This window comes from Nelumbo lutea, chromosome 2 (assembly GCF_056320005.1).
Source record: "Nelumbo lutea isolate HS-2025 chromosome 2, American lotus-T2T, whole genome shotgun sequence".
Classification (NCBI taxonomy): domain Eukaryota; kingdom Viridiplantae; phylum Streptophyta; class Magnoliopsida; order Proteales; family Nelumbonaceae; genus Nelumbo; species Nelumbo lutea.
Window position 1 is genome coordinate 7156383 of NC_142685.1, and position 19319 is coordinate 7175701.

Sequence of the window (19319 nt, forward strand, 5' to 3'; positions counted from 1 at the left end):
ACATTTAGATGATTGATAAAAAAAATTAGATGACACTCTGCTTAACAGTTAGTTAATGGACCCATTAAATACAAGTACTTATTGGCACATTTTAAAAGTTAAAATATTGAATTGTCCCATTTTAAAAAGTGACACTAGACACAAAATTTAGGGAATAAGTTGGGATTGGGGGACGCACATCTTATTTATTGATAAAAAATCCAAAGGGAGATTTTTGTAAGTAAATCTTATTTATTCATAAAAAACAATTAAACAAATTTTATATTTTAATATAATTGAAATGCAGAGTATCGTTCCCGGTACCTCCCGCATGGTAAGCAAACTCTCTACCATCTGACCTATATCCCTTCACAATAGCGCTTTTCTTAAATAAATTTTCTGAGAAAGTTATTAATTTCTCCCATGTTTCCTGTCAGACCAAGGGTTAAGGGTTTAACCCTCCTCATTTGTCATCGCAGTCTCTTTGCCTGAATCTGTTTTTTTCTACGTCCGGTGATGGCGAAATCTGCAGCCTTTCACCTGCTACGTTCCCAAACCAAACAGCTTACGTCGAAAAACTTTCAAGCAGGTTATTTTTCTTATCCCCTTGTTTATTTCTTATTCACGGTATCCATAAGATTTCTAGTTTGGAGTTCGTACTTCTCACTGAAACTGTCAACTGCAGTGTAGAATTTTAACTACTTAAAGGTTTAATTCTTAGAATATGTTAAAGAGATCGATCAGAACCGTCAACAGGCTTACTAAATTTATAGTTAATTATATTCGTAAGATCAAAACTATAAATGGGATCCGAAATTGATTCGGAATAGGTTTTGTCGATGGCTTTCTATTATTTTTATCGTTTTCCCCCTTTTTTCTTTCTGGCGTCCAGATTAACTAATATCAGTTGTCAATTTCTCGCTTAGATGCTATGGATATTTAGTCCTGAACTTCAAGTACGAATCATAAAATTTGTTAAAGTAGGAAACATTTTCTTCGTAGACTTCGTAGATATTATCTGTACTTTTTTTTTACTGGAGATTATTTATATCATTATTCTTATTTTTTAGCTATACTTTTGTTCGTTGACTAAGAAATTTGTTATGTGAATCTTAGCAATACGAGCATTTCTTTCTTCCCAAATACACAGTGTCGTTGCTCTAAGGCACCTGCATAGGATTTTGTCTCTCTTCCTTCAAGGGGAGAAGAACGAGGCATCAAACAACCATTTTAGATCACTGGGAGGTGACAACTTGCATCCAAACAACGAAAAAAACTGCTCCCAAATAGCAGATACAAAGCTGGAGGAGATTAGTAGATGAAAAGAATTTTAGTTTTACACGTATAACAAACATGAGTTAAACACCAAGGAGCAAGAAGGAGGCCTTCCGTTTACAAATTCTCAATAGCATTGATTTTATCATGATAAACCTCCTAACAGATAACTCTAAACCTAGGTGGTGCCGGACCTCTCCAGATGGCTTTCACAAGGAAACTAGGTCTAATAGTGGGTTCAGCAGACAGCCCGGAAAAAAAGGGCACACAAGTAAAAGAACCAGAATAACAAAAGGTCCAAACTCTCGCATCAGGCTTGAGTGAGTCCAAGAAAATACTCTCTGGAGGATCAAGGAGAACCGCTACCTCCAGTAGTTCACTCTCTCTAACACCTCATCTCTCAAGCCCAAGTCCCTAGACAAACCCAAAGGTGAGAAAGAAATGCAATCAACAATAAGACACTCGGGCCAAGAAGAGAGGGAGCACAGAGAAGGAAATCTATCTTTGAAGTGAAGAAATAACTAGAATCTGGTTTTATTGCCAAAGAGGGCATCATACCTGATGAAGTGAAGAAATAAAGGGAATAAGGAAGCAATGGACGCTTTAAATGGGTGGAGAGGGTCGCTCTTGCCTTCAAGTTCACCTCCCAGCTAGGGGTGATCATTTTGATCCTAACACAGAAAGCTGGCCTGAAAATTGTGGGCTTAGGCCTGGGCCCAACACTTCAGGCCCAATTCACAATATAGTATACTTTATATATAATGTAATAAAATATAAATGTGCATTATAAATGAGAAAAATTTTCACTGCCGCATACATTTAAATTATGTTTTTGGTAAGTTTTCTTTAGAAACCCCAAAGGATTTTTTTTCTCTCGCTTTCATCTCTCATACCTACCCCATCCCACACACACACTTAAATATACTTAAATAGTCTAGCTGGTCGATTCAAATTAATGATATGATACTATTCGGTTGAAGATAAAATTGATTCATCTATTGTGATTTTTTATTATTTACCTATCTACTCATACTCATAGTTAAACTGGTTGTTTGACATCCCCTGCAATGAGACTATGAGAGTACATAGTTTCGAACTTGTGGATATATGGTTAAGCTCTACATTGTGTTTGTGGTTCTGGTTTGCTCCCTATTGGTAACTTTGCCTTAGTCAGGCAACAGTCCATAATTTCCAACTTAAAAATCTGACATCTCCTCCGGTAGCTTCATAGTTATCGGCTGCTTCATGCCCAAGTAATTATTACAATCCTAACAAAGGTAAGCTTAAATAATCCAACTGGGTGATTTAAAAGAAGATATGTTATTGTTAGGTCAATAATGAAACGTATTCATCTATAATGAATTTTTTGGTATTTACCTCATAGGGTACCAATCTGCTCATAGTCATGTTTGTTGTAACTTGTAAGGCATCCCTTCAATGAGAAAGCACCAGTTCAAACTTGTGCATCTCGTCTCGGATTGGATCTGGTGATCCCAGTGTTTGAACAGAGTAGCAGTCGAGATTTGGGGGAGATCTAGTGGAATGTATTTGTTTTTCAGATTTGTAGTAGTTTCCAGTTTGTTTTTGTTGGTTTTTAGCTGCTTTGTATCTTTTTTCTTTTAATAAAATTTCTTTTATTACTCTTCAAGAAAAAGAACTTGTGCATGTATATGGACAGGATGAATTTCTTTTATTAAAAAAGAATCTTGCTACCCAAAAGGACAGCAGATACAACCAAAACGGTATCAAGCTGACCATCAAAATTTAATTTTAGTCATCTGGATTCTGGACAATTCTAATTCTCAATTTTCTGGTGTTGCCTTCTAGAGAAGACTTCTACCATAATTGGCCATCCTCTCAAATTCATTTAATGTGACCCCTTGAAAGTCAGCACTAACCAGGGCTCAATATGCTATTTTATCAGCTCAGTCAAGGTTTGTAAGTTATGTATTCTCTCCCCAGATATTCTTGTATTCTTCTCACCCCAAATGCACCTTAAAATAGCATTTCTAATGTAGTGCCACGAAACCTACATTCTTTATGTTTGAGACCACTTACCACTCCATTATCTCAATTAATCATTTATTGTAACCCCTTTAAGTTCATCAAAGCATGGCCCATTTCTGCTATTTTTGTTTCTATCAACCCAATCAAGGTGATTTGTTCTTTCACATGTATTAATGATTTGAATATCTGGCTCCCAGGCAGAAAACGTTTACTTCTGTGGGGATGGCCCAGCCCAAACAGCCTTGATAGGAAAAGTAGTAGGGAAGGAAAAACTTGGCGAAGTGTTTAAAAGAACAAGTGAAAATATCACTGGAGTTTGGGGCCCACACCCACCCATCCTTACTAGAAGGGGATAGCACTACATTGTTTAGGATATTAAGAAGGTTAATGCCTGGGCCAGGCATGTAAAGGCCAGGTCATGCCCGGCCTGGCATTTGTTATGCAGTGTATTTTATGCAATTTATACTGTACTTTGGTGTGGTAATTTAGCAGCTGAAGTCCCTAGCTATATAGTTTAGAATATCTAGTTTCTTGTGATTTTAGAACTTAGAGTCCTTTAAATTGAATATTGTATGGCTATGGTGTGACTTGGCTGGACTAGAAGTTAACACGTAGCAACAACCAAATTGCCTCCTGAATCAAATTAATTTATTCAATCCTAGTAACTGTATGTCTCATATATTTTAACCACATTTAAGCACGCCAAGCTTTGAAAAGGTGTGCGCTTAGTGTGCCTAGGTGTGCATCTTGCCCCCTTAACTCAGGCATGCACCTTTGTTGAATTTTGTTTTTTTTTTTTTTTTCTGCTTTTTGAAGCATGGTGGCTGGGCCCGATCCATGACCAAAGCTCTGAAATCCCCCTATTTGCTATTCTTGCTTGTTCATTCTTCATAATAAACAAATATTTTCAAAAGATAATTAAAGTTATATAACCATTTTTTGTAGGAATTAAGAATTTAAGACACTAATATGGACTTGTTTGGGCTTGCCTCAAGGAGATTGGTACTAAGGCAATTTGTAGAATTAAGAATGAGAATTGTTTAAGATCACATTAGCTATTTGAAATAATGCAATTGGGAAAGAAATAAAGAATTTGAAAGTTTGACATGCTTGAATATGTTTTATATGCTATCCCTGGTTTTATTCTTCCATTTTGACTTTGAATATGTTTTATATGTTATGTTTATGCATGTTAATTTGAACTAATAAGCTTTCTAAAACATTTAGTTAAAAACTAAAATTTGCATTTTTTATCTAATACTGATTTTAATATTCTCTTAATTTTTTTTTGAAATTTTTACAATTTTTTGTTTGTTTTTTTTTATTTATTTATGTGTCCTGCTTTGTGCCTCAGGCACAAAATGCCCTTTGCACTATTTTTGTGCCTTGCGCTTTTAAAATACTAAGACAGGCCCAACTATCATCTTTGCACTTTTGGGAATCTACGACCGTCAAGAATGGGATTGGGAGATAATGATATTGTTTTCCTGATTTTTTTTCACTTAATTTTGTATACGGGTGAGTAGGTGCTGCATGGATGACGTGAAGAACCTCTGGGTTAAAATATGAAGGCAAAAGGGAATATGCATATTGTCACTAGTTGCATGACAGGTTAATGGCTTTTGGTCCCTTGGTTATATTAGATAAGTCAGAGCAATGGCATCCAAAAAATCTTGTTCTGGGTGCAGTCATCCAATTCTGTAGTTGATGCTCTAGCCAGGATGGTGTAAGGAAGGGTTATGTTTGGTTTTGCTTCCCCTAAATTTCAGTAGTTATATGTATTAGTTAAGAATTGCATGTTATGGGCATTCTCATGAGTCTGCATGCTATCTGTGGCTATGAGGTTATTTGAGTGTGCACCACTGAATGAGGAAACGGTTTTCACATTTGATTGCTTGTTTCAACTTTTTCATTTAGTGAGGTTCAGACGTCATTAATGATTGTATTGGAGTTTGTTTTATGTTTGAATTGTTGTCATTTAGTTTGGCAGGATACATTATACCCTGCAACCATGACGTATGAGGTTTGGTTCCCGCTCAAACAAAATGTCATTTGAAAGCTTGGCGTGCTTAAAAGTCCTCTCTTTACTTGTATGGTATCCTCCAAACATTATACCTCCTACTTATTTTTCCTTCCTCTCCATCAGGCTACCATGCTTGTAGATTTGGAACATGGCAGCATACGATTATCAAACAAGATTTCAGCTCTGGGATGCACCATATTGTACCGAGGAGGTGGGCTTCTCGAGCTGCTGCAGTGGAGAATGACAGTAAGATCAGCATTGGACCACATAAAGGTAGAGAAGCAGGAGATGGCAAGGACACTGGGATTGTTTATTATGGCCCAATCTCGTCTACCATAAAAAAAGTGAAGCTTCTCTCTCTTTCCACCTGCTGTTTATCTGTGTCACTAGGACCTGTCATAACATTCATGACTGCACCTGACATGGATGTAATTCTCAAGGGTGCCGTTGCGTCTTCTGTCATATTTCTAGGTGCTTCCACCACAGCAGCGCTTCACTGGTTTGTAAGCCCTTACATTCACAAACTCAGATGGCAACCTGGTTCCGACAGTTTTGAGGTTGAGATGATGTCTTGGTTGGCTACATATATACCAAGAACAATCAGGTTTGCTGATATTAGACCACCAGAAACCAACAGGCCTTTTGTGACGTTCAAAGCAAACGGAAATTTTTACTTTGTTGATACTGAGCACTGTCATAACAAGGCTCTCTTGGCTAAGTTGACGCCCAAGAAAACAACCCATGAATCTGCATTTAAGAATCTATGAGAGGTCATTTTTTGTTAATTTTCCTAAAGCAGTTTGTTGACACTATATTTTATCTGAGCTTATTTAGGATTATAGTGGACCATTGGTGCCTTGTCGTGTTTATATTTCGTCATTTTATGTCACAAATGTGACAAACAATGACAAACAATTATCAAGGAGCTTTACCCATCACCAAAGAAATCTAAACAATATCTTGCGAATACAACCAACACTTCCGACACCTGGGGCCTGCTTTTCATATTTCTGTTGATCGGCATGAAAAATGGACCAGGTAAGATTCCTGGCCTGCATCTACCATCTAGCATGGTTTCCGAGAGAAATGTTGATTTCATTAAAAAAGAAAAAAGAAAAAAACCCAGGGCCGGGATTCTCCAGATATCAGGTTAATCAAAACCGAGTCCTGACAATTTAGTGTTGAGAAACGAGCTTCATGAATGTTTACGCAGATGAAATCCGCTACCTGCCATTAATATTTATTGCACTAAGGATTGCCTTACATAGCAAATTCTGGAAGAAATGGGTGGAGCCTAAAATCGAAAGCTCCTGTTCTGCATTGGTCAGGAATGCCTGGTATGGAAATTTTTGTAATGACAATCGAGGGATGACAACACAATTTCACTCCCCCCCCCCTCAACTACCCTTGCAACAGCGACAATTTTATATCGTAGATTCATGTTAGTGGTTTCCATTATTACAAGTCGCCACCGGAACGATTAACCGACAAGCATCACAATAAACATTATAAAATAAGGGTCCAATTCCATTCCATGAGGCAGCATTGGCATTAAATTCGTCGATACTCGATGCCAAAGGGTAACAATTGCCATAAAATCGTAAAAAAATTGGATGAGCGTATAAGATATATTATAAATAACAAATAAAAGAGAATATGATGACAAGTTGGCAATGGAATCATTCAGACAAATTGCAAGAAAACAAGATGATAAATAGTGGAAATATATTAGAAAAGAAAATGTCGGCTACTCTGGATTTCACCCTAAAAACTCCAGAGCTGCGGAGAAAATTGGAAATGTCTCTCAAATGTAAAAAACAAAAAGGAGCAGACGGTCGACACTCATCAAATGCATGTAAAGATATCCTCCTGCCACTACTTCTTAAGCACCTAAATTTTGGGACTTGCAAAGAAATGACAATTATTACCACTAAAACGACTAACGAAACATCCATTACCGACACTGCTAACAAGTATCAAGATTTGAGATAGGGCATAGTAAACAACAGACCCAATGCGAATCACACATTTTACTTAGCTCCCTTCTTGGCAGCAGACTTGGTGACCTTAGCACCAGATGCGTCCTTCTTGTCCACGGCCTTGATGACTCCGACAGCAACAGTCTGACGCATGTCCCTCACGGCAAAACGACCAAGTGGGGGGTACTCAGAGAAGGTCTCCACCACCATCGGCTTTGTGGGAATCATCTTAACAAATCCAGCATCACCGTTCTTCAAGAACTTGGGCTCCTTCTCGAGTTCCTTACCAGATCGCCTGTCAATCTTGGTCAGGAGCTCAGCAAACTTCACGGCGATGTGGGAAGTGTGGCAATCAAGCACAGGGGCGTAACCATTTCCGATCTGGCCTGGGTGGTTCATGATGATGACCTGGGATGTGAAGCTGGCAGCTTCCTTGGCAGGATCGTCCTTGGAGTTGGAAGCCACGAAACCACGCTTCAGATCCTTCACTGCGACGTTCTTCACGTTGAACCCAACGTTGTCCCCGGGAAGGGCCTCCTGGAGAGTCTCGTGGTGCATCTCAACAGACTTAACTTCAGTGGTCAATCCAGAGGGGCCAAAGGTGACAACCATTCCAGCCTTGAGGATACCAGTCTCCACACGTCCCACTGGGACAGTACCAATACCACCAATCTTGTAGACATCCTGAAGTGGGAGACGGAGGGGCTTGTCCGAGGGTCTCTTGGGTTCCTGGATCTGGTCAAGGGCATCGAGGAGGGTTGGACCCTTGTACCAGTCGAGGTTGGTGGACCTCTCAATCATGTTATCACCCTCAAACCCAGAGATGGGAACAAAGGGGATTTTATCAGGGTTGTATCCCACCTTCTTCAAGTAGGAAGACACTTCCTTCACAATTTCATCGTACCTAGCCTTGGAGTACTTTGGGGTGGTGGCATCCATCTACACATCAAAAATGGAATCAATAATCAAATCACAAATGCACAAATTAACAAAAAAAGAACTGAATTATAAACGACTAGCATAGTTTTCATTCATTTACCTTGTTGCAGCAGCAGATCATTTGCTTGACACCAAGGGTGAAGGCGAGGAGAGCATGCTCACGAGTCTGGCCATCCTTGGAGATACCAGCTTCAAAACCACCAGTTGTAGAATCAATGATGAGGACGGCACAGTCAGCCTGGGAAGTTCCAGTAATCATGTTCTTAATAAAGTCACGATGCCCAGGAGCATCGATGACTGTGCAGTAGTACTTCGTGGTCTCAAACTTCCACAGGGCAATGTCAATGGTGATACCACGCTCACGCTCAGCCTTGAGCTTGTCAAGCACCCAGGCATACTTGAATGACCTCTTGTTCATCTCAGCAGCTTCCTTCTCGAATCTCTCGATAACACGCTTGTCAATTCCTCCAAGCTTGTAGATGAGATGACCAGTGGTGGTCGACTTTCCAGAGTCGACATGGCCAATGACCACAATGTTGATGTGAACCTTTTCCTTTCCCATTGTAAACTTTCAAAGAAAAATAGCCAAAATCTGTAAACTCGAAACAAAAACGAAAATGAATACAAAAACAAGTTCATACAAATGTATCTAAATGTATATATAATAAAACAAGAATATCTAGAAATTCTCCGTTTTTGAAGTTTTTAATTTTTTAATCCATGTAATTTTTGAAACTACGAATTAGAAACTATACTTTCTCCAAAAAAAAATCTTCATAAAATCACCCACTCTCTTTACCACAAGTTCCAATAACCTAAATAATCTAATATACAAATTCAATAAAAAAATATTGTAAATAATTAATTTCATTTATACAAATTAATATTTCTAGAAAATAACTTTCAAAAAAATTAATGTTTATTACTAATAATTTTAAAACATAACCTATATTTATTAAATATTTAAATATACTAAAATTAATATTTATTGTATTTTAGTAATTATTTATTGTTTTTTGTAATAAATATATTTACAATAATTATTGGAATTTAAACTCTGTTATTTAGCCTTTTAAAATTAATTTATTATGTATTTCTGTTATAAATTTTTATCATTATTGGACATTAAACTATTGTTCCCCCGGGTTGGTTTGGTTAAGATGTAGGTTATTTGGCCAACCAAATCAATCTCAGGTTGGAGAATTGATTAGTCAAGTTATATCGGTTAGGGTCAATTTTCGTTTTGATCAGTCAATTTAAAAGATTTAAAATTAAAAAATTAAATTTAAAAATTAAGTTTAAATTTTCAAAAATTACAATGACATTATTAAAAATTAAATTTATGATATAAAATATTTTAACCTAAAATGTATTGTTATTTTGCCACTTTCCCATTTAAAAGATTTAAAATTAAAAAATTAAATTTAAAAATTAAGTTTAAATTTTCAAAAATTACAATGACATTATTAAAAATTAAATTTATGATATAAAATATTTTAACCTAAAATGTATTGTTATTTTGCCACTTTCCCATATTAAAAAATATATTTAAAATATAAAATATTAATATATATCTATGGTGAGATCAGATCAGTCAATTTTAGTTAATATACAAATGGCTACAGTGAAATGATTCAACCCAAAAGGTTGGAAAATTATTGAACCAAAGCTGACTAAAAATACTAGAAATCAGGTTGGTTAGTTGCATTAATTTGATTAAAATGGCAATGGGGCGGGGCAGGGCAGGGTAGGGACAAAGAGCCTCTCCCCATCCCTGCCCGTGCAGGAATCCCCACTCCACACGATTCTTATAATGTCAGCCATTATGTTTTTACTTTTTATTTTATTTTAAAAAAATAAAATAAAATAATTAAAATTTACAATCTTATTAGAAATGGTTCAAACACATTAAACCATATTTTTTTAAATATTAGCATATACCCATGGGTCAGGGATCAGAGTCCATGTGGGAAAGGGAGTGATCTCCGGTTCCCACACAATCCCCACCTCCATCCCCGGGAGAAGGCATCCCCATCCCCACCCCATTAGGGCCAAATCGCCAAAAGAAAATTGGCATCCTAAGCTTGATAAACAAACCTATCTAAAATTAATTATTTTTATTTTTTATTGTAAAAAATGATTAAAAATAGCATATAAAATATACATAATTATTAATTATTATATAAAATATCTATCGTTTATCTTTAACTTCACAGGAAATATCAAAACCATCATCAACGCTAACATGCTTAGCCCATCAAAAACGTATACTATGTTATACAAGAAAAATCGAAGGCATGAGCCATTTACATCTAAAATCGAAACACATCAAGCCAACAAATCATAAGATCATACCAACAAGATTATCAACACTGTATGAAGTTATTTTCCATATAAAATATAAATTTTTACAGATAACATAAAAGCAGCCGGATGTGATTCCGGATGCCAAGGAGATAAGAAAGCTTGTAGACATATCTCGTGAAAACTTGAACATTTAAACGGTAAATAAACCAAAAAAGATCTGGTAGCAAACAGAAGTCCAAATATATATTTTGTGGCGATAAAATTTTATCATGCGAAAAGATCGATAAGGAAACAGAAGATCTAATGCAAAATGAAACTCAGAAGACATATTCACAGACACATCTCACAAACCATGCAAATCCAATAGCATAATATCCAGTGTTCCGATTAGAAACTAAACCAACAAGTCGTGCACGAAATATATAAAACAACCGGCTAAAATAAGAATCCCTATACGCAAATGCTTTCAGATTCGAATCAAAATACTCTAAAATGATATGGATGCAAGAAATGATGCAAAAATCCACACGAATTTGCATAACAATCCTATAAACATCGACTGAAATAATTATTTAGACAAGATGAGACACAAAGATCTAAGTATCTAACCTTCAAAAGCGGAGGAACTCTCCCGAGATCGCGTCGCCAAAGGCTTTCGGGAGAGAGTTGAGCAAATTAAAGGCTTAACACATAGCCCCTCCTCGTCTTTAAAAACCCTCTAACCCTCACCGGCGACTAGGGTTTCTTCACAAGCCGTTTGATCTATTTGATCCAATGGTTCCAAATTAAGCATCATTTTCACCGTCGATCTCGAAATGTCTTGTATTATAAAGCAAAATCTCAAGTCTCAATTATCTAGGATAAGTTACTTTAACCTCTCCTGTCAATTCTGACAATTGATTCGCTTCCCTTGAACTTTTGACGGTTACAAAATCCTCCCTGCTCACCTAGGGGGCGTCTCACAACGACTGAAACATCTCTCGTACTTATAAATTATTATTTGTCGGAGATGTTCCCAATGCACGGTGGATGTGTCTGTGAACACCCGTGTGTGAGGAGCATATATCAGGTAATAATTACATCCATCCATTTAAAAAATAACGAAATTTGATGATGAAATTTCCAATTTGTACATGAATGATATTGCATTAATGACAAATTCATTATAATATATATATATAATAAATGTAAATAAATATAAAATATTAAATTTGTCAATTATAAATTTTATATAATTATACTATATATACATGAAATAATCTTTTTTATTGTACTCGAATTTTAGTTGGATCAGATGGGATTAAATTCACATCTGCTCCCATTATTAATTGGACTCAAGTTCTAACATTCAAATAAAACATATTTGGATTTTGAGTCAATTCAGTTATTGGAATATAGCCCTAATGTGCAAGGCCCAAGCTAACCCCAAAAACAATAAAACTATTTGCATATATATACATATATATAAGAGAGAGAGAGAGAGGGAGAGAGATATAACAAGTTTTATATTAATATATAGATAAAATATTTATATATTTTTCTATAATGATTTAAAATTAAATAAAATTTTAATTTATAAAAATCATAGCAATACTCTATCAAGATCTAGCTTCACTTCTTCTATGCTTTTGGTTCATTAGGCTACGCAATAGGGGTAGTCTATCCTCCATGGGTCTTTCAGGTTCAATATTATTAGTTTTTTTATAGAAACACAGTTAAAACCTTTGAAAAAATGCATGTATAAGTTGTGCTTAGTTTGATTATGAGTGTCACATTGCTTGATGTTTACCAAAAAAAGAGTGAGGCTAAGGATAAACTAAAGCCCAACCCGGAGTCTTAAACGTTGAGCTCAATTCCAAATTAATTTAATCATGACTACAAAATGCATACATAGATTAGTTTAACTATGCCTACAACCTAATTTTTTATTTATTAATATTTAAGTAACATTTACAAAAAGGTATAACATTTAACAATTAATAATGTAAAATAGATAAAACATAGATATTAATGGATAATATGGAAAGAATATTAATTTTATTAAATAATTAGCAATAATTTATTATTATTGTTAAAAATTATGAATGTAATTAAACAAAGTTACTAAATTACAAAATTATTATTGTAATACATCACTAAATAATTAATTATTTTAAACAACATTGCATTCCTTCCTTATAATAATTATAGATTTCCATTGTTTCATTTTTCCTTGACAAATCTCATGCATTGCATGGGTCCCTGCTAGTAGGGGTGAGCACTATTTGGTTAAGAAAATCGGTTCGCTTTATTCGGTTTTTGGTTAAATCGGTTTAGTTAAATTGGTTTTTGACTAATTCATCTTTCAGTTTTGATTTTTAGAATTAGAATTCCGGTTACTCAAATTAACCAAACTTTTATTATTATATATAATATATAATATATAATATGTAACATATAAGATATAGTATATTATATATTAAAATACTGAAGTTTGATTTCATAATATATATTTCATAACATATATTATATGTTATAATATATATAATAGAGTATATATTATTAAAATTTGGTTTTAATTAAAAATCAAACCGGAAATTTTGGTTTCGGTTATTTCAGTTTCAGTTTGATTTATTTTTTTATTTTGATTTTTTAAATTTTTTATTTATTCGATTCGGTTTTTAACCGAATAAATCGAATGCTCACCCCAACCTGCGAGTTAACAAATATAAATAAATAAAACAATGACCAATTGGTACCTTGGTAGAGACTTGGGATCTTTGATTCATTAGAGTATATATTTGGAATCAAATTCCGTCGCCATTAGGGTTGGGGGTCAAGGGAGGGGAGAAATTTCTATGCCCCCCGGGGTTGTATAGCCCCACATGAATAAAAATAAATAAATAAATGAATAATAAATAAAACAACAAGTTGATCATGCTATCACCCCTCCAAGTATCCAAACAAACATTGCCAGAGAGGTTACCCATTCTTTAAAAATGAGGGTCGGAGGGGAGTATCAAACACAATGAAGAGAGAAGAACCATGTCTAGAAAGAAAATAGAAAGAAAACAGAACCGGTTAGGGGTCTGTTTTTCGGTTCAGGAGTTCAACCGTCCAGGTCAATCGGTTCAACCCATGATGTCATAAATCAATTATAAATAAAAATATTATAAATAAAAAATAGCATAATATTAAATAAAATATAGAAAAAAACTATCTAAATACAAAAATAATAAAGTACATAATACATGAAAAATACAAAAAAAAAACAACAAAACAAAAGAAAATACAAAATACAAAAAATGCGGATAAAAAAACATAAATTAGGATGTGGATAAAATACAAAAAAATAATAATAATAACCAAGAAGCAATTAATTTCAGCAAATAAACATCATTTGATTAATTAGTTGAAAAATAAAAGAGAGATTTTATCATTATTCATTTCCTTGATATCATCATCATCATTATTTGACATGGCAAATAAGCAATGTAATCTTACTTCAATAAATCCATGCATGAATCAAGAAGCAAAAATTAGTAATAATACAAAAATCAAGAATCAAGAAGCAATTAATTCAAGCAAATAAGCATCATTTGATTAATTAATTGAAAATAAAAAGGGATTTTATCATTCATTAACATCATCATTATCATCATTCTTTGACATAGCGAAAAAGCAAGGAATTGAAAAAAAAAAAAGAAGTGAGATTAATTAAGCAAATGTGAATATGTGACTCTCTATAACTAATTAAGCAAGAAAAAAAGGCAGAGAGTATTGGAATAGAGAATCACTGTAAAATAGTATGGAATCCCAAAAATTTTAGATGAATGCATGCGAATTCAAGAGAAAAGCAAAATCTTGGGCTTACAAAAAATATCAATAGAAATTCAAAAGGAGAAAAATAAATCATAAAAAAAAGAGCATTAACCAGATTCCATAAACAAAAACATGAAAACAATAAAATGGTATGACAAAAACGGTGTTGGGCTCACAAAAATCACCGCCGGTGGATTTTACTTTGGTCGCTGGTGATTGCCACTGCAAATTTCGATAGCCGCTGTATTGTAGAAAGCAGAAACCGCTTAATCATCTACAACCCCAGTAGATGAAGCCTCACCGCTGTCGTTGTCAATCGCTATAGGTCGTGGCCGCCGCAAGTTGTCAAGGTATGAGGGCTGAGAGTTGGGAATGGTTAGAGTTAGAACAAAAATGAGGTTCGATCTAATTCTAGCTCACAAATGAATTGGGGTCGGGGGCGTGGGAATCCTTTTTTTTTTTGTTTTTTTAATTAACAAAATTCAAAATTATAAACTTGCAATACGTTGCTTGGGTTGAATGGTTTAGTGGCTCAACTGCCCAGATCAGCGGTTCTCTGACTTTTTCAACAAGTATTAGTGAATTAGCGGTTTATAGTATAACTGGGACCGGGGGCCTGAATGATTACCGGTTTTTCCAATCCTGTTTTAAAAACCATGGTTCACCCTCTTCTCCCTTTCACCCAAAACCCTTTTTTGAGAGATCATTGCCACTGCATATATAGCAGGGCTGTTGAATGGGGCAGCATTAGTCTCGTCATCACTATCAACGCTATTAGAGGTTTCCATTTCTATTGAACATATAAGGGCTGTTGCTTCATTTGTTCAAAGTAATCAACCATTTCGTTGAATGTAGACTTCTTAAATATTCAAGAAGGCAAAGAAGAACATAGCACGCTAATTAATTAAAGTGTTCAAAAAGTATAATTTATTTTAAATGTGAATGGAGGTTTTTTGCATAAGCCAAAGTTCATGAGAGGCTAAAGTGTTTATTAGAAACTACAATGGAGGTAGAAGTAATTCATTATATAATTTACAAACTTCTTGTCATGGCAATACTTCAGTCCCCCTCCAAACTTTGGACTTTTTTAATTTTATAAAATATCCAAATTATCCCATTTAAACATGTTTCTCTTATTTTATCATAGAAAAATGGATTTTCTTTGAAAATATGTGATATGTGATCATGTGAGATTTTTTGCTTATCATATATGACTTATAGTTTCGGTGTGAATATTTATTGGATTGAAATGGACCAGTCCAGACATAATAGTCTTGAGTATTGAGTATTTACTGGATTGCATTGGACCTTGTCCATTCATAATGGATTGTGTCTCATTGAACCAATATCTGGTTAGCTGGTAGAAGATAAGAATGGAGGTGTCAATGGACATGTTTGGGTTGCAATTAATATAAATTAGAATCAATTTGAACATATTGAATGATCTAACTGAATTGGATTGGTCTAAAATGGTCCAGAGTATCCATTGGATTGGATTGGGCCCAGTCTATCTATAATGGATTCATATTGCATTGGATTGGATTTGACCAAATCTAGTCTAATTGTATTCATACATACCCAACCCTGTTGCCATTTGCCAAATATTTGAGATCTTGGTAACAATATGAGTAAAACTAAACTTAAATGCTTGTTGTAAATGTGCACATGCATTGTACATGGAAATTTTAAATTATAACAACACTTATTATTATTATTATTATTAACCTTTTGTATTCCATTTCTATCATAAATAAAAATAATTTTTATTTTAAAAAATTATGTTTATTTAATATGAAGAATATAGAACGTTAGAAATGTTTCCAAAATTTTCAACAAAATTCTGCACTTTTTCATTTTTTTGTGTTCTATCTTTTTTTTTTAAATGTTTACTATTCAATTATGACATCGTGATTTTTTTTTAAAGTTGGACAATTGACCCACCATCTAAATAAGAAAATAGCTTTGCTTCCAAATTAGACTTAAGTTATATATTTCATCTACATTATATAAATAATTTATACTTATCAAAATTAATTTTTGTTTGATATAATTAATATGTAATTTTTTATATATTATATTGATTACTTAAACTCTTTTTATTTTTTAAAGAGTTACTATTTAGCTATACCTATCATTGATTAATCTATTTGACCTCAAGCACTAACCCATCACCCAAAAAGAAAAATTGTTTGATTTCCATGTTGACATTAAATTTTGTATTACATTTCCATCATTGATAAAATTATTTCTTGTGTATAATACTTATTATTGTTCAATATAATGAACGTATAATATTAGATACGTACCCAATATTTTACTTATTATAAATATATAATATTAGATATGTGCCCAAATGTTTCTCTATTTTTTTTTTTTTGTGGTTCTTTTTATTTTTTATTTAAAAAATTATTATTATTTGGCTATGGCATCATTTCATTTCTAGGTTGATTTTAAATTTAGCATTCCATTTTCAACATTAATAAGAATACTTCTTACATTTCATATTTATTTTTGTTTAGTATAATGAATATACAATATTAGAGATATGCCCAAACCTTTTTTTTTTTATTTACATTATATGTTTAATTTATTTTATTATTTAATTATGATATTATTTATAATGCTTGACAGAGCAAAAGCTCATCACTCGAACTCGTCACACCTTTGATCGAGCCAAGGTTTAAAATATTGTAACGTATTGGCCGATATGTACCGTTACCATAAAAACCAATACATGTAACATGTAAAATTCATGTATTCTGTATCTTTTCGTATTTATTGGCCGAGCAAGACTCGAACCCTAGTCACCAAATTTTAATGCACATAATTTTGCCACTAAACCAATCCAATTTGTTTGGTGTAATTACATGCATTTTTAGTTTTAAGTCAATTTTTTTTCTTTTCTTAGTGATGCTTATTAATAAATGCTGAAATTAATTATTAACATTTATATATTAATAAATATTAAGATAATTATATCGGTTATTTGAAAATTGATGTATATACATTCACATTTTAGTTTTTTTTGTTTTTTTCACATTTTAGTTATTACATCATTTTTCAACGGTTACTAATCATGTATCGATATGTCACATTTTATATAAAAATTAAATTATGGTTTTTTACATTTAAATTATTTATTTACAATCACATAAAACTTGTAAGCATTGTTAATAATATATTTTTTATGATTTTTTTGAATATCTTAACATATTTATGCGTATCTTGATTTTTCGTCTGTATCCATGCGTATCCAAAACGTATCCCGATACGTCTCTTAAAACTGTCTTTCCGATACACCTTGTGTTTCCGATACTTTAAACCTTGGAACGAGATCTTTGTGCTCTTCTCGTCACCAAGCACAAGCGAATCTAGGAACCCTACCTTGTGTTTTTCAACCAAAAGGGAGCCTCATCTCACTAGTAGACCTGTTCATGGGTCGGATTCGGGTTGGGCTTTCACTTTGCATTAACAGATTTTTCTAAAGCCTGAGCCCAAGCCTAAACTAACCATCAGGCCTACAACATGGGCCCGAGCCCGACCCTCATAAAAAACCCAAAGCCCGGGCCTGAGCTCGAGCCCGAAGTCTAGCTCATGCCGCTGCTATTGCTGAAACGATTGAATAGAGGGAGAGAGAGAGAGAGAGATTATAAAGACAAAATAAAAATGTATATATTAATTTATTAATATATATATTCTAATAAATATTATATATTTTATAAAATATATAATGTTGAGTCGGGTTGAGTCGGGCTCACGATAGGCTTTTTTGACAAATCCCGAGCCCGGCCCGAAACACAATCGGGTTGATGTTTTGGGCCCTAAGTCAAGCCCGTGGGCTTGATTACATGTCTAAGCCCAACCGAGGTGTGGGCCGGGTCATTGGGCTACCCGGCCCATGAACAAGTCTACTCACTAGGCTATGTTTAATTTGAAGGAAAAGGTAAGGAAAGGTAGGAAAATTTATACAATATTTCCAAAATTTTCATATCTTTCTTTTTCCTTACCCTATTTTTTCCTTTAAACCAATCATGACCTTAGAGTTTACCGCGGGTATTTGAAATTCGATCCTACAAACATCGAGGGTTTCATTTTCTTATCAATTCTAAAAAATGTAGCTTGAACTCTGCTACTTTCTTGTTAATCATGCTACCGAGGTTTTAGGCTGAAGGTGGATGCTGATGAATTGATTTTTGGTCATGTATCAATTTTTTGGCTAAGTACCTCGTTGTTTAGTCTGCTTCCAAGTGGCCGATAACTCAGACCGAAGTGGAGAACTTTGGTTGTCGGGCTGAGTCGAGCTGGTCAGCCCGACACCTCACAGGCAGCTCAACACCTAGCCTATCCAGCTCGACTTAGCCTGGCAGCCAAAGTTCTCCACTTCGGTCTGAGTCATCGGCCACTTGGAAGTAGACCAAATGACGAGGTATTTAGCCAAAAAAATGATACATGACCAAAATTTGATTCATCGGATGCGATTATTTGGGGCGGGATTATGAAGTTTACGTATGAGGTTGGGCAGCTATGGACATCTCTCGCTGACTATCATATTCGACGAGGACCCCAGAGAGGGCGAGGGACATTTTCGAGAGGGATTGATGATTGTAGTCAATGTGAGAGATTTTAGTGTGACATTTGATGTTTACTCTCGATTCGAAGGAGAGATGTAGGGCTATTCATAATAAGACCCAACCCAACCAACCCGGACTAACCCAATCTGAGTTGGCTGGGTTTTCTTCAGCACCGGTCAATTTCGGGTTATAAAAAATCATAAATTGATGATTCAGTTTGGTTTCAGTTTTTATGTGTGAAAGTCAAAATCGACCAGGATCGAACCGACTTAGTAGTTAGTTCCTAGTTAGTAGTTACAATCTACTTAGTTCCTACTTATCTAAATTGTCTCTATCCTAGTTACAACCTAATTTTAGGTTGTAATTAGGTCACCACTTAGTAGGTTGTAACTAAGTTAGGTTGTACAACAACTAAGTCACCATTAAATAGAACCGAAA

At 34.3% G+C, this 19319-nt stretch overlaps 2 protein-coding genes across 2 annotated transcripts; one reads left to right on the forward strand and one right to left on the reverse strand.

The window, feature by feature from the left end:
* The first annotated feature begins 308 nt into the window (after window positions 1–308).
* LOC148868331 (uncharacterized) lies at window positions 309–6133 on the forward strand. The gene is made up of 2 exons (XM_088972919.1): window positions 309–568; window positions 5408–6133. Exons 1-2 carry the CDS (start codon window positions 496–498, stop codon window positions 6049–6051), a joined length of 717 nt encoding a protein of 238 aa, XP_088829045.1. The 5' UTR covers window positions 309–495; the 3' UTR covers window positions 6052–6133.
* Window positions 6134–6992: 859 nt separating this feature from the next.
* On the reverse strand, window positions 6993–11460 carry LOC148868332 (elongation factor 1-alpha). The gene is made up of 3 exons (XM_088968430.1): window positions 11119–11460; window positions 8303–8794; window positions 6993–8202 (listed from the first exon to the last, which is right to left on the reverse strand). The coding sequence occupies exons 2-3, from the start codon at window positions 8762–8764 to the stop codon at window positions 7315–7317; spliced, it is 1350 nt and encodes a 449-aa protein (XP_088824556.1). The 5' UTR covers window positions 8765–8794; window positions 11119–11460; the 3' UTR covers window positions 6993–7314.
* Window positions 11461–19319: the final 7859 nt, after the last annotated feature.

Excerpts from the sequence above, each read along its gene's own strand:
- LOC148868331 (XM_088972919.1), top strand. The coding sequence starts at position 496 with ATGGCGAAATCTGCAGCCTTTCACCTGCTACGTTCCCAAACCAAACAG. Across the intron at positions 569-5,407 it reads GTCGAAAAACTTTCAAGCAG|GCTACCATGCTTGTAGATTT; the intron begins GTTATTTTTCTT and ends CCTCTCCATCAG.
- LOC148868332 (XM_088968430.1), bottom strand. The coding sequence starts at position 8,764 with ATGGGAAAGGAAAAGGTTCACATCAACATTGTGGTCATTGGCCATGTC. Across the intron at positions 8,203-8,302 it reads TGATCTGCTGCTGCAACAAG|ATGGATGCCACCACCCCAAA; the intron begins GTAAATGAATGA and ends TTTGATGTGTAG.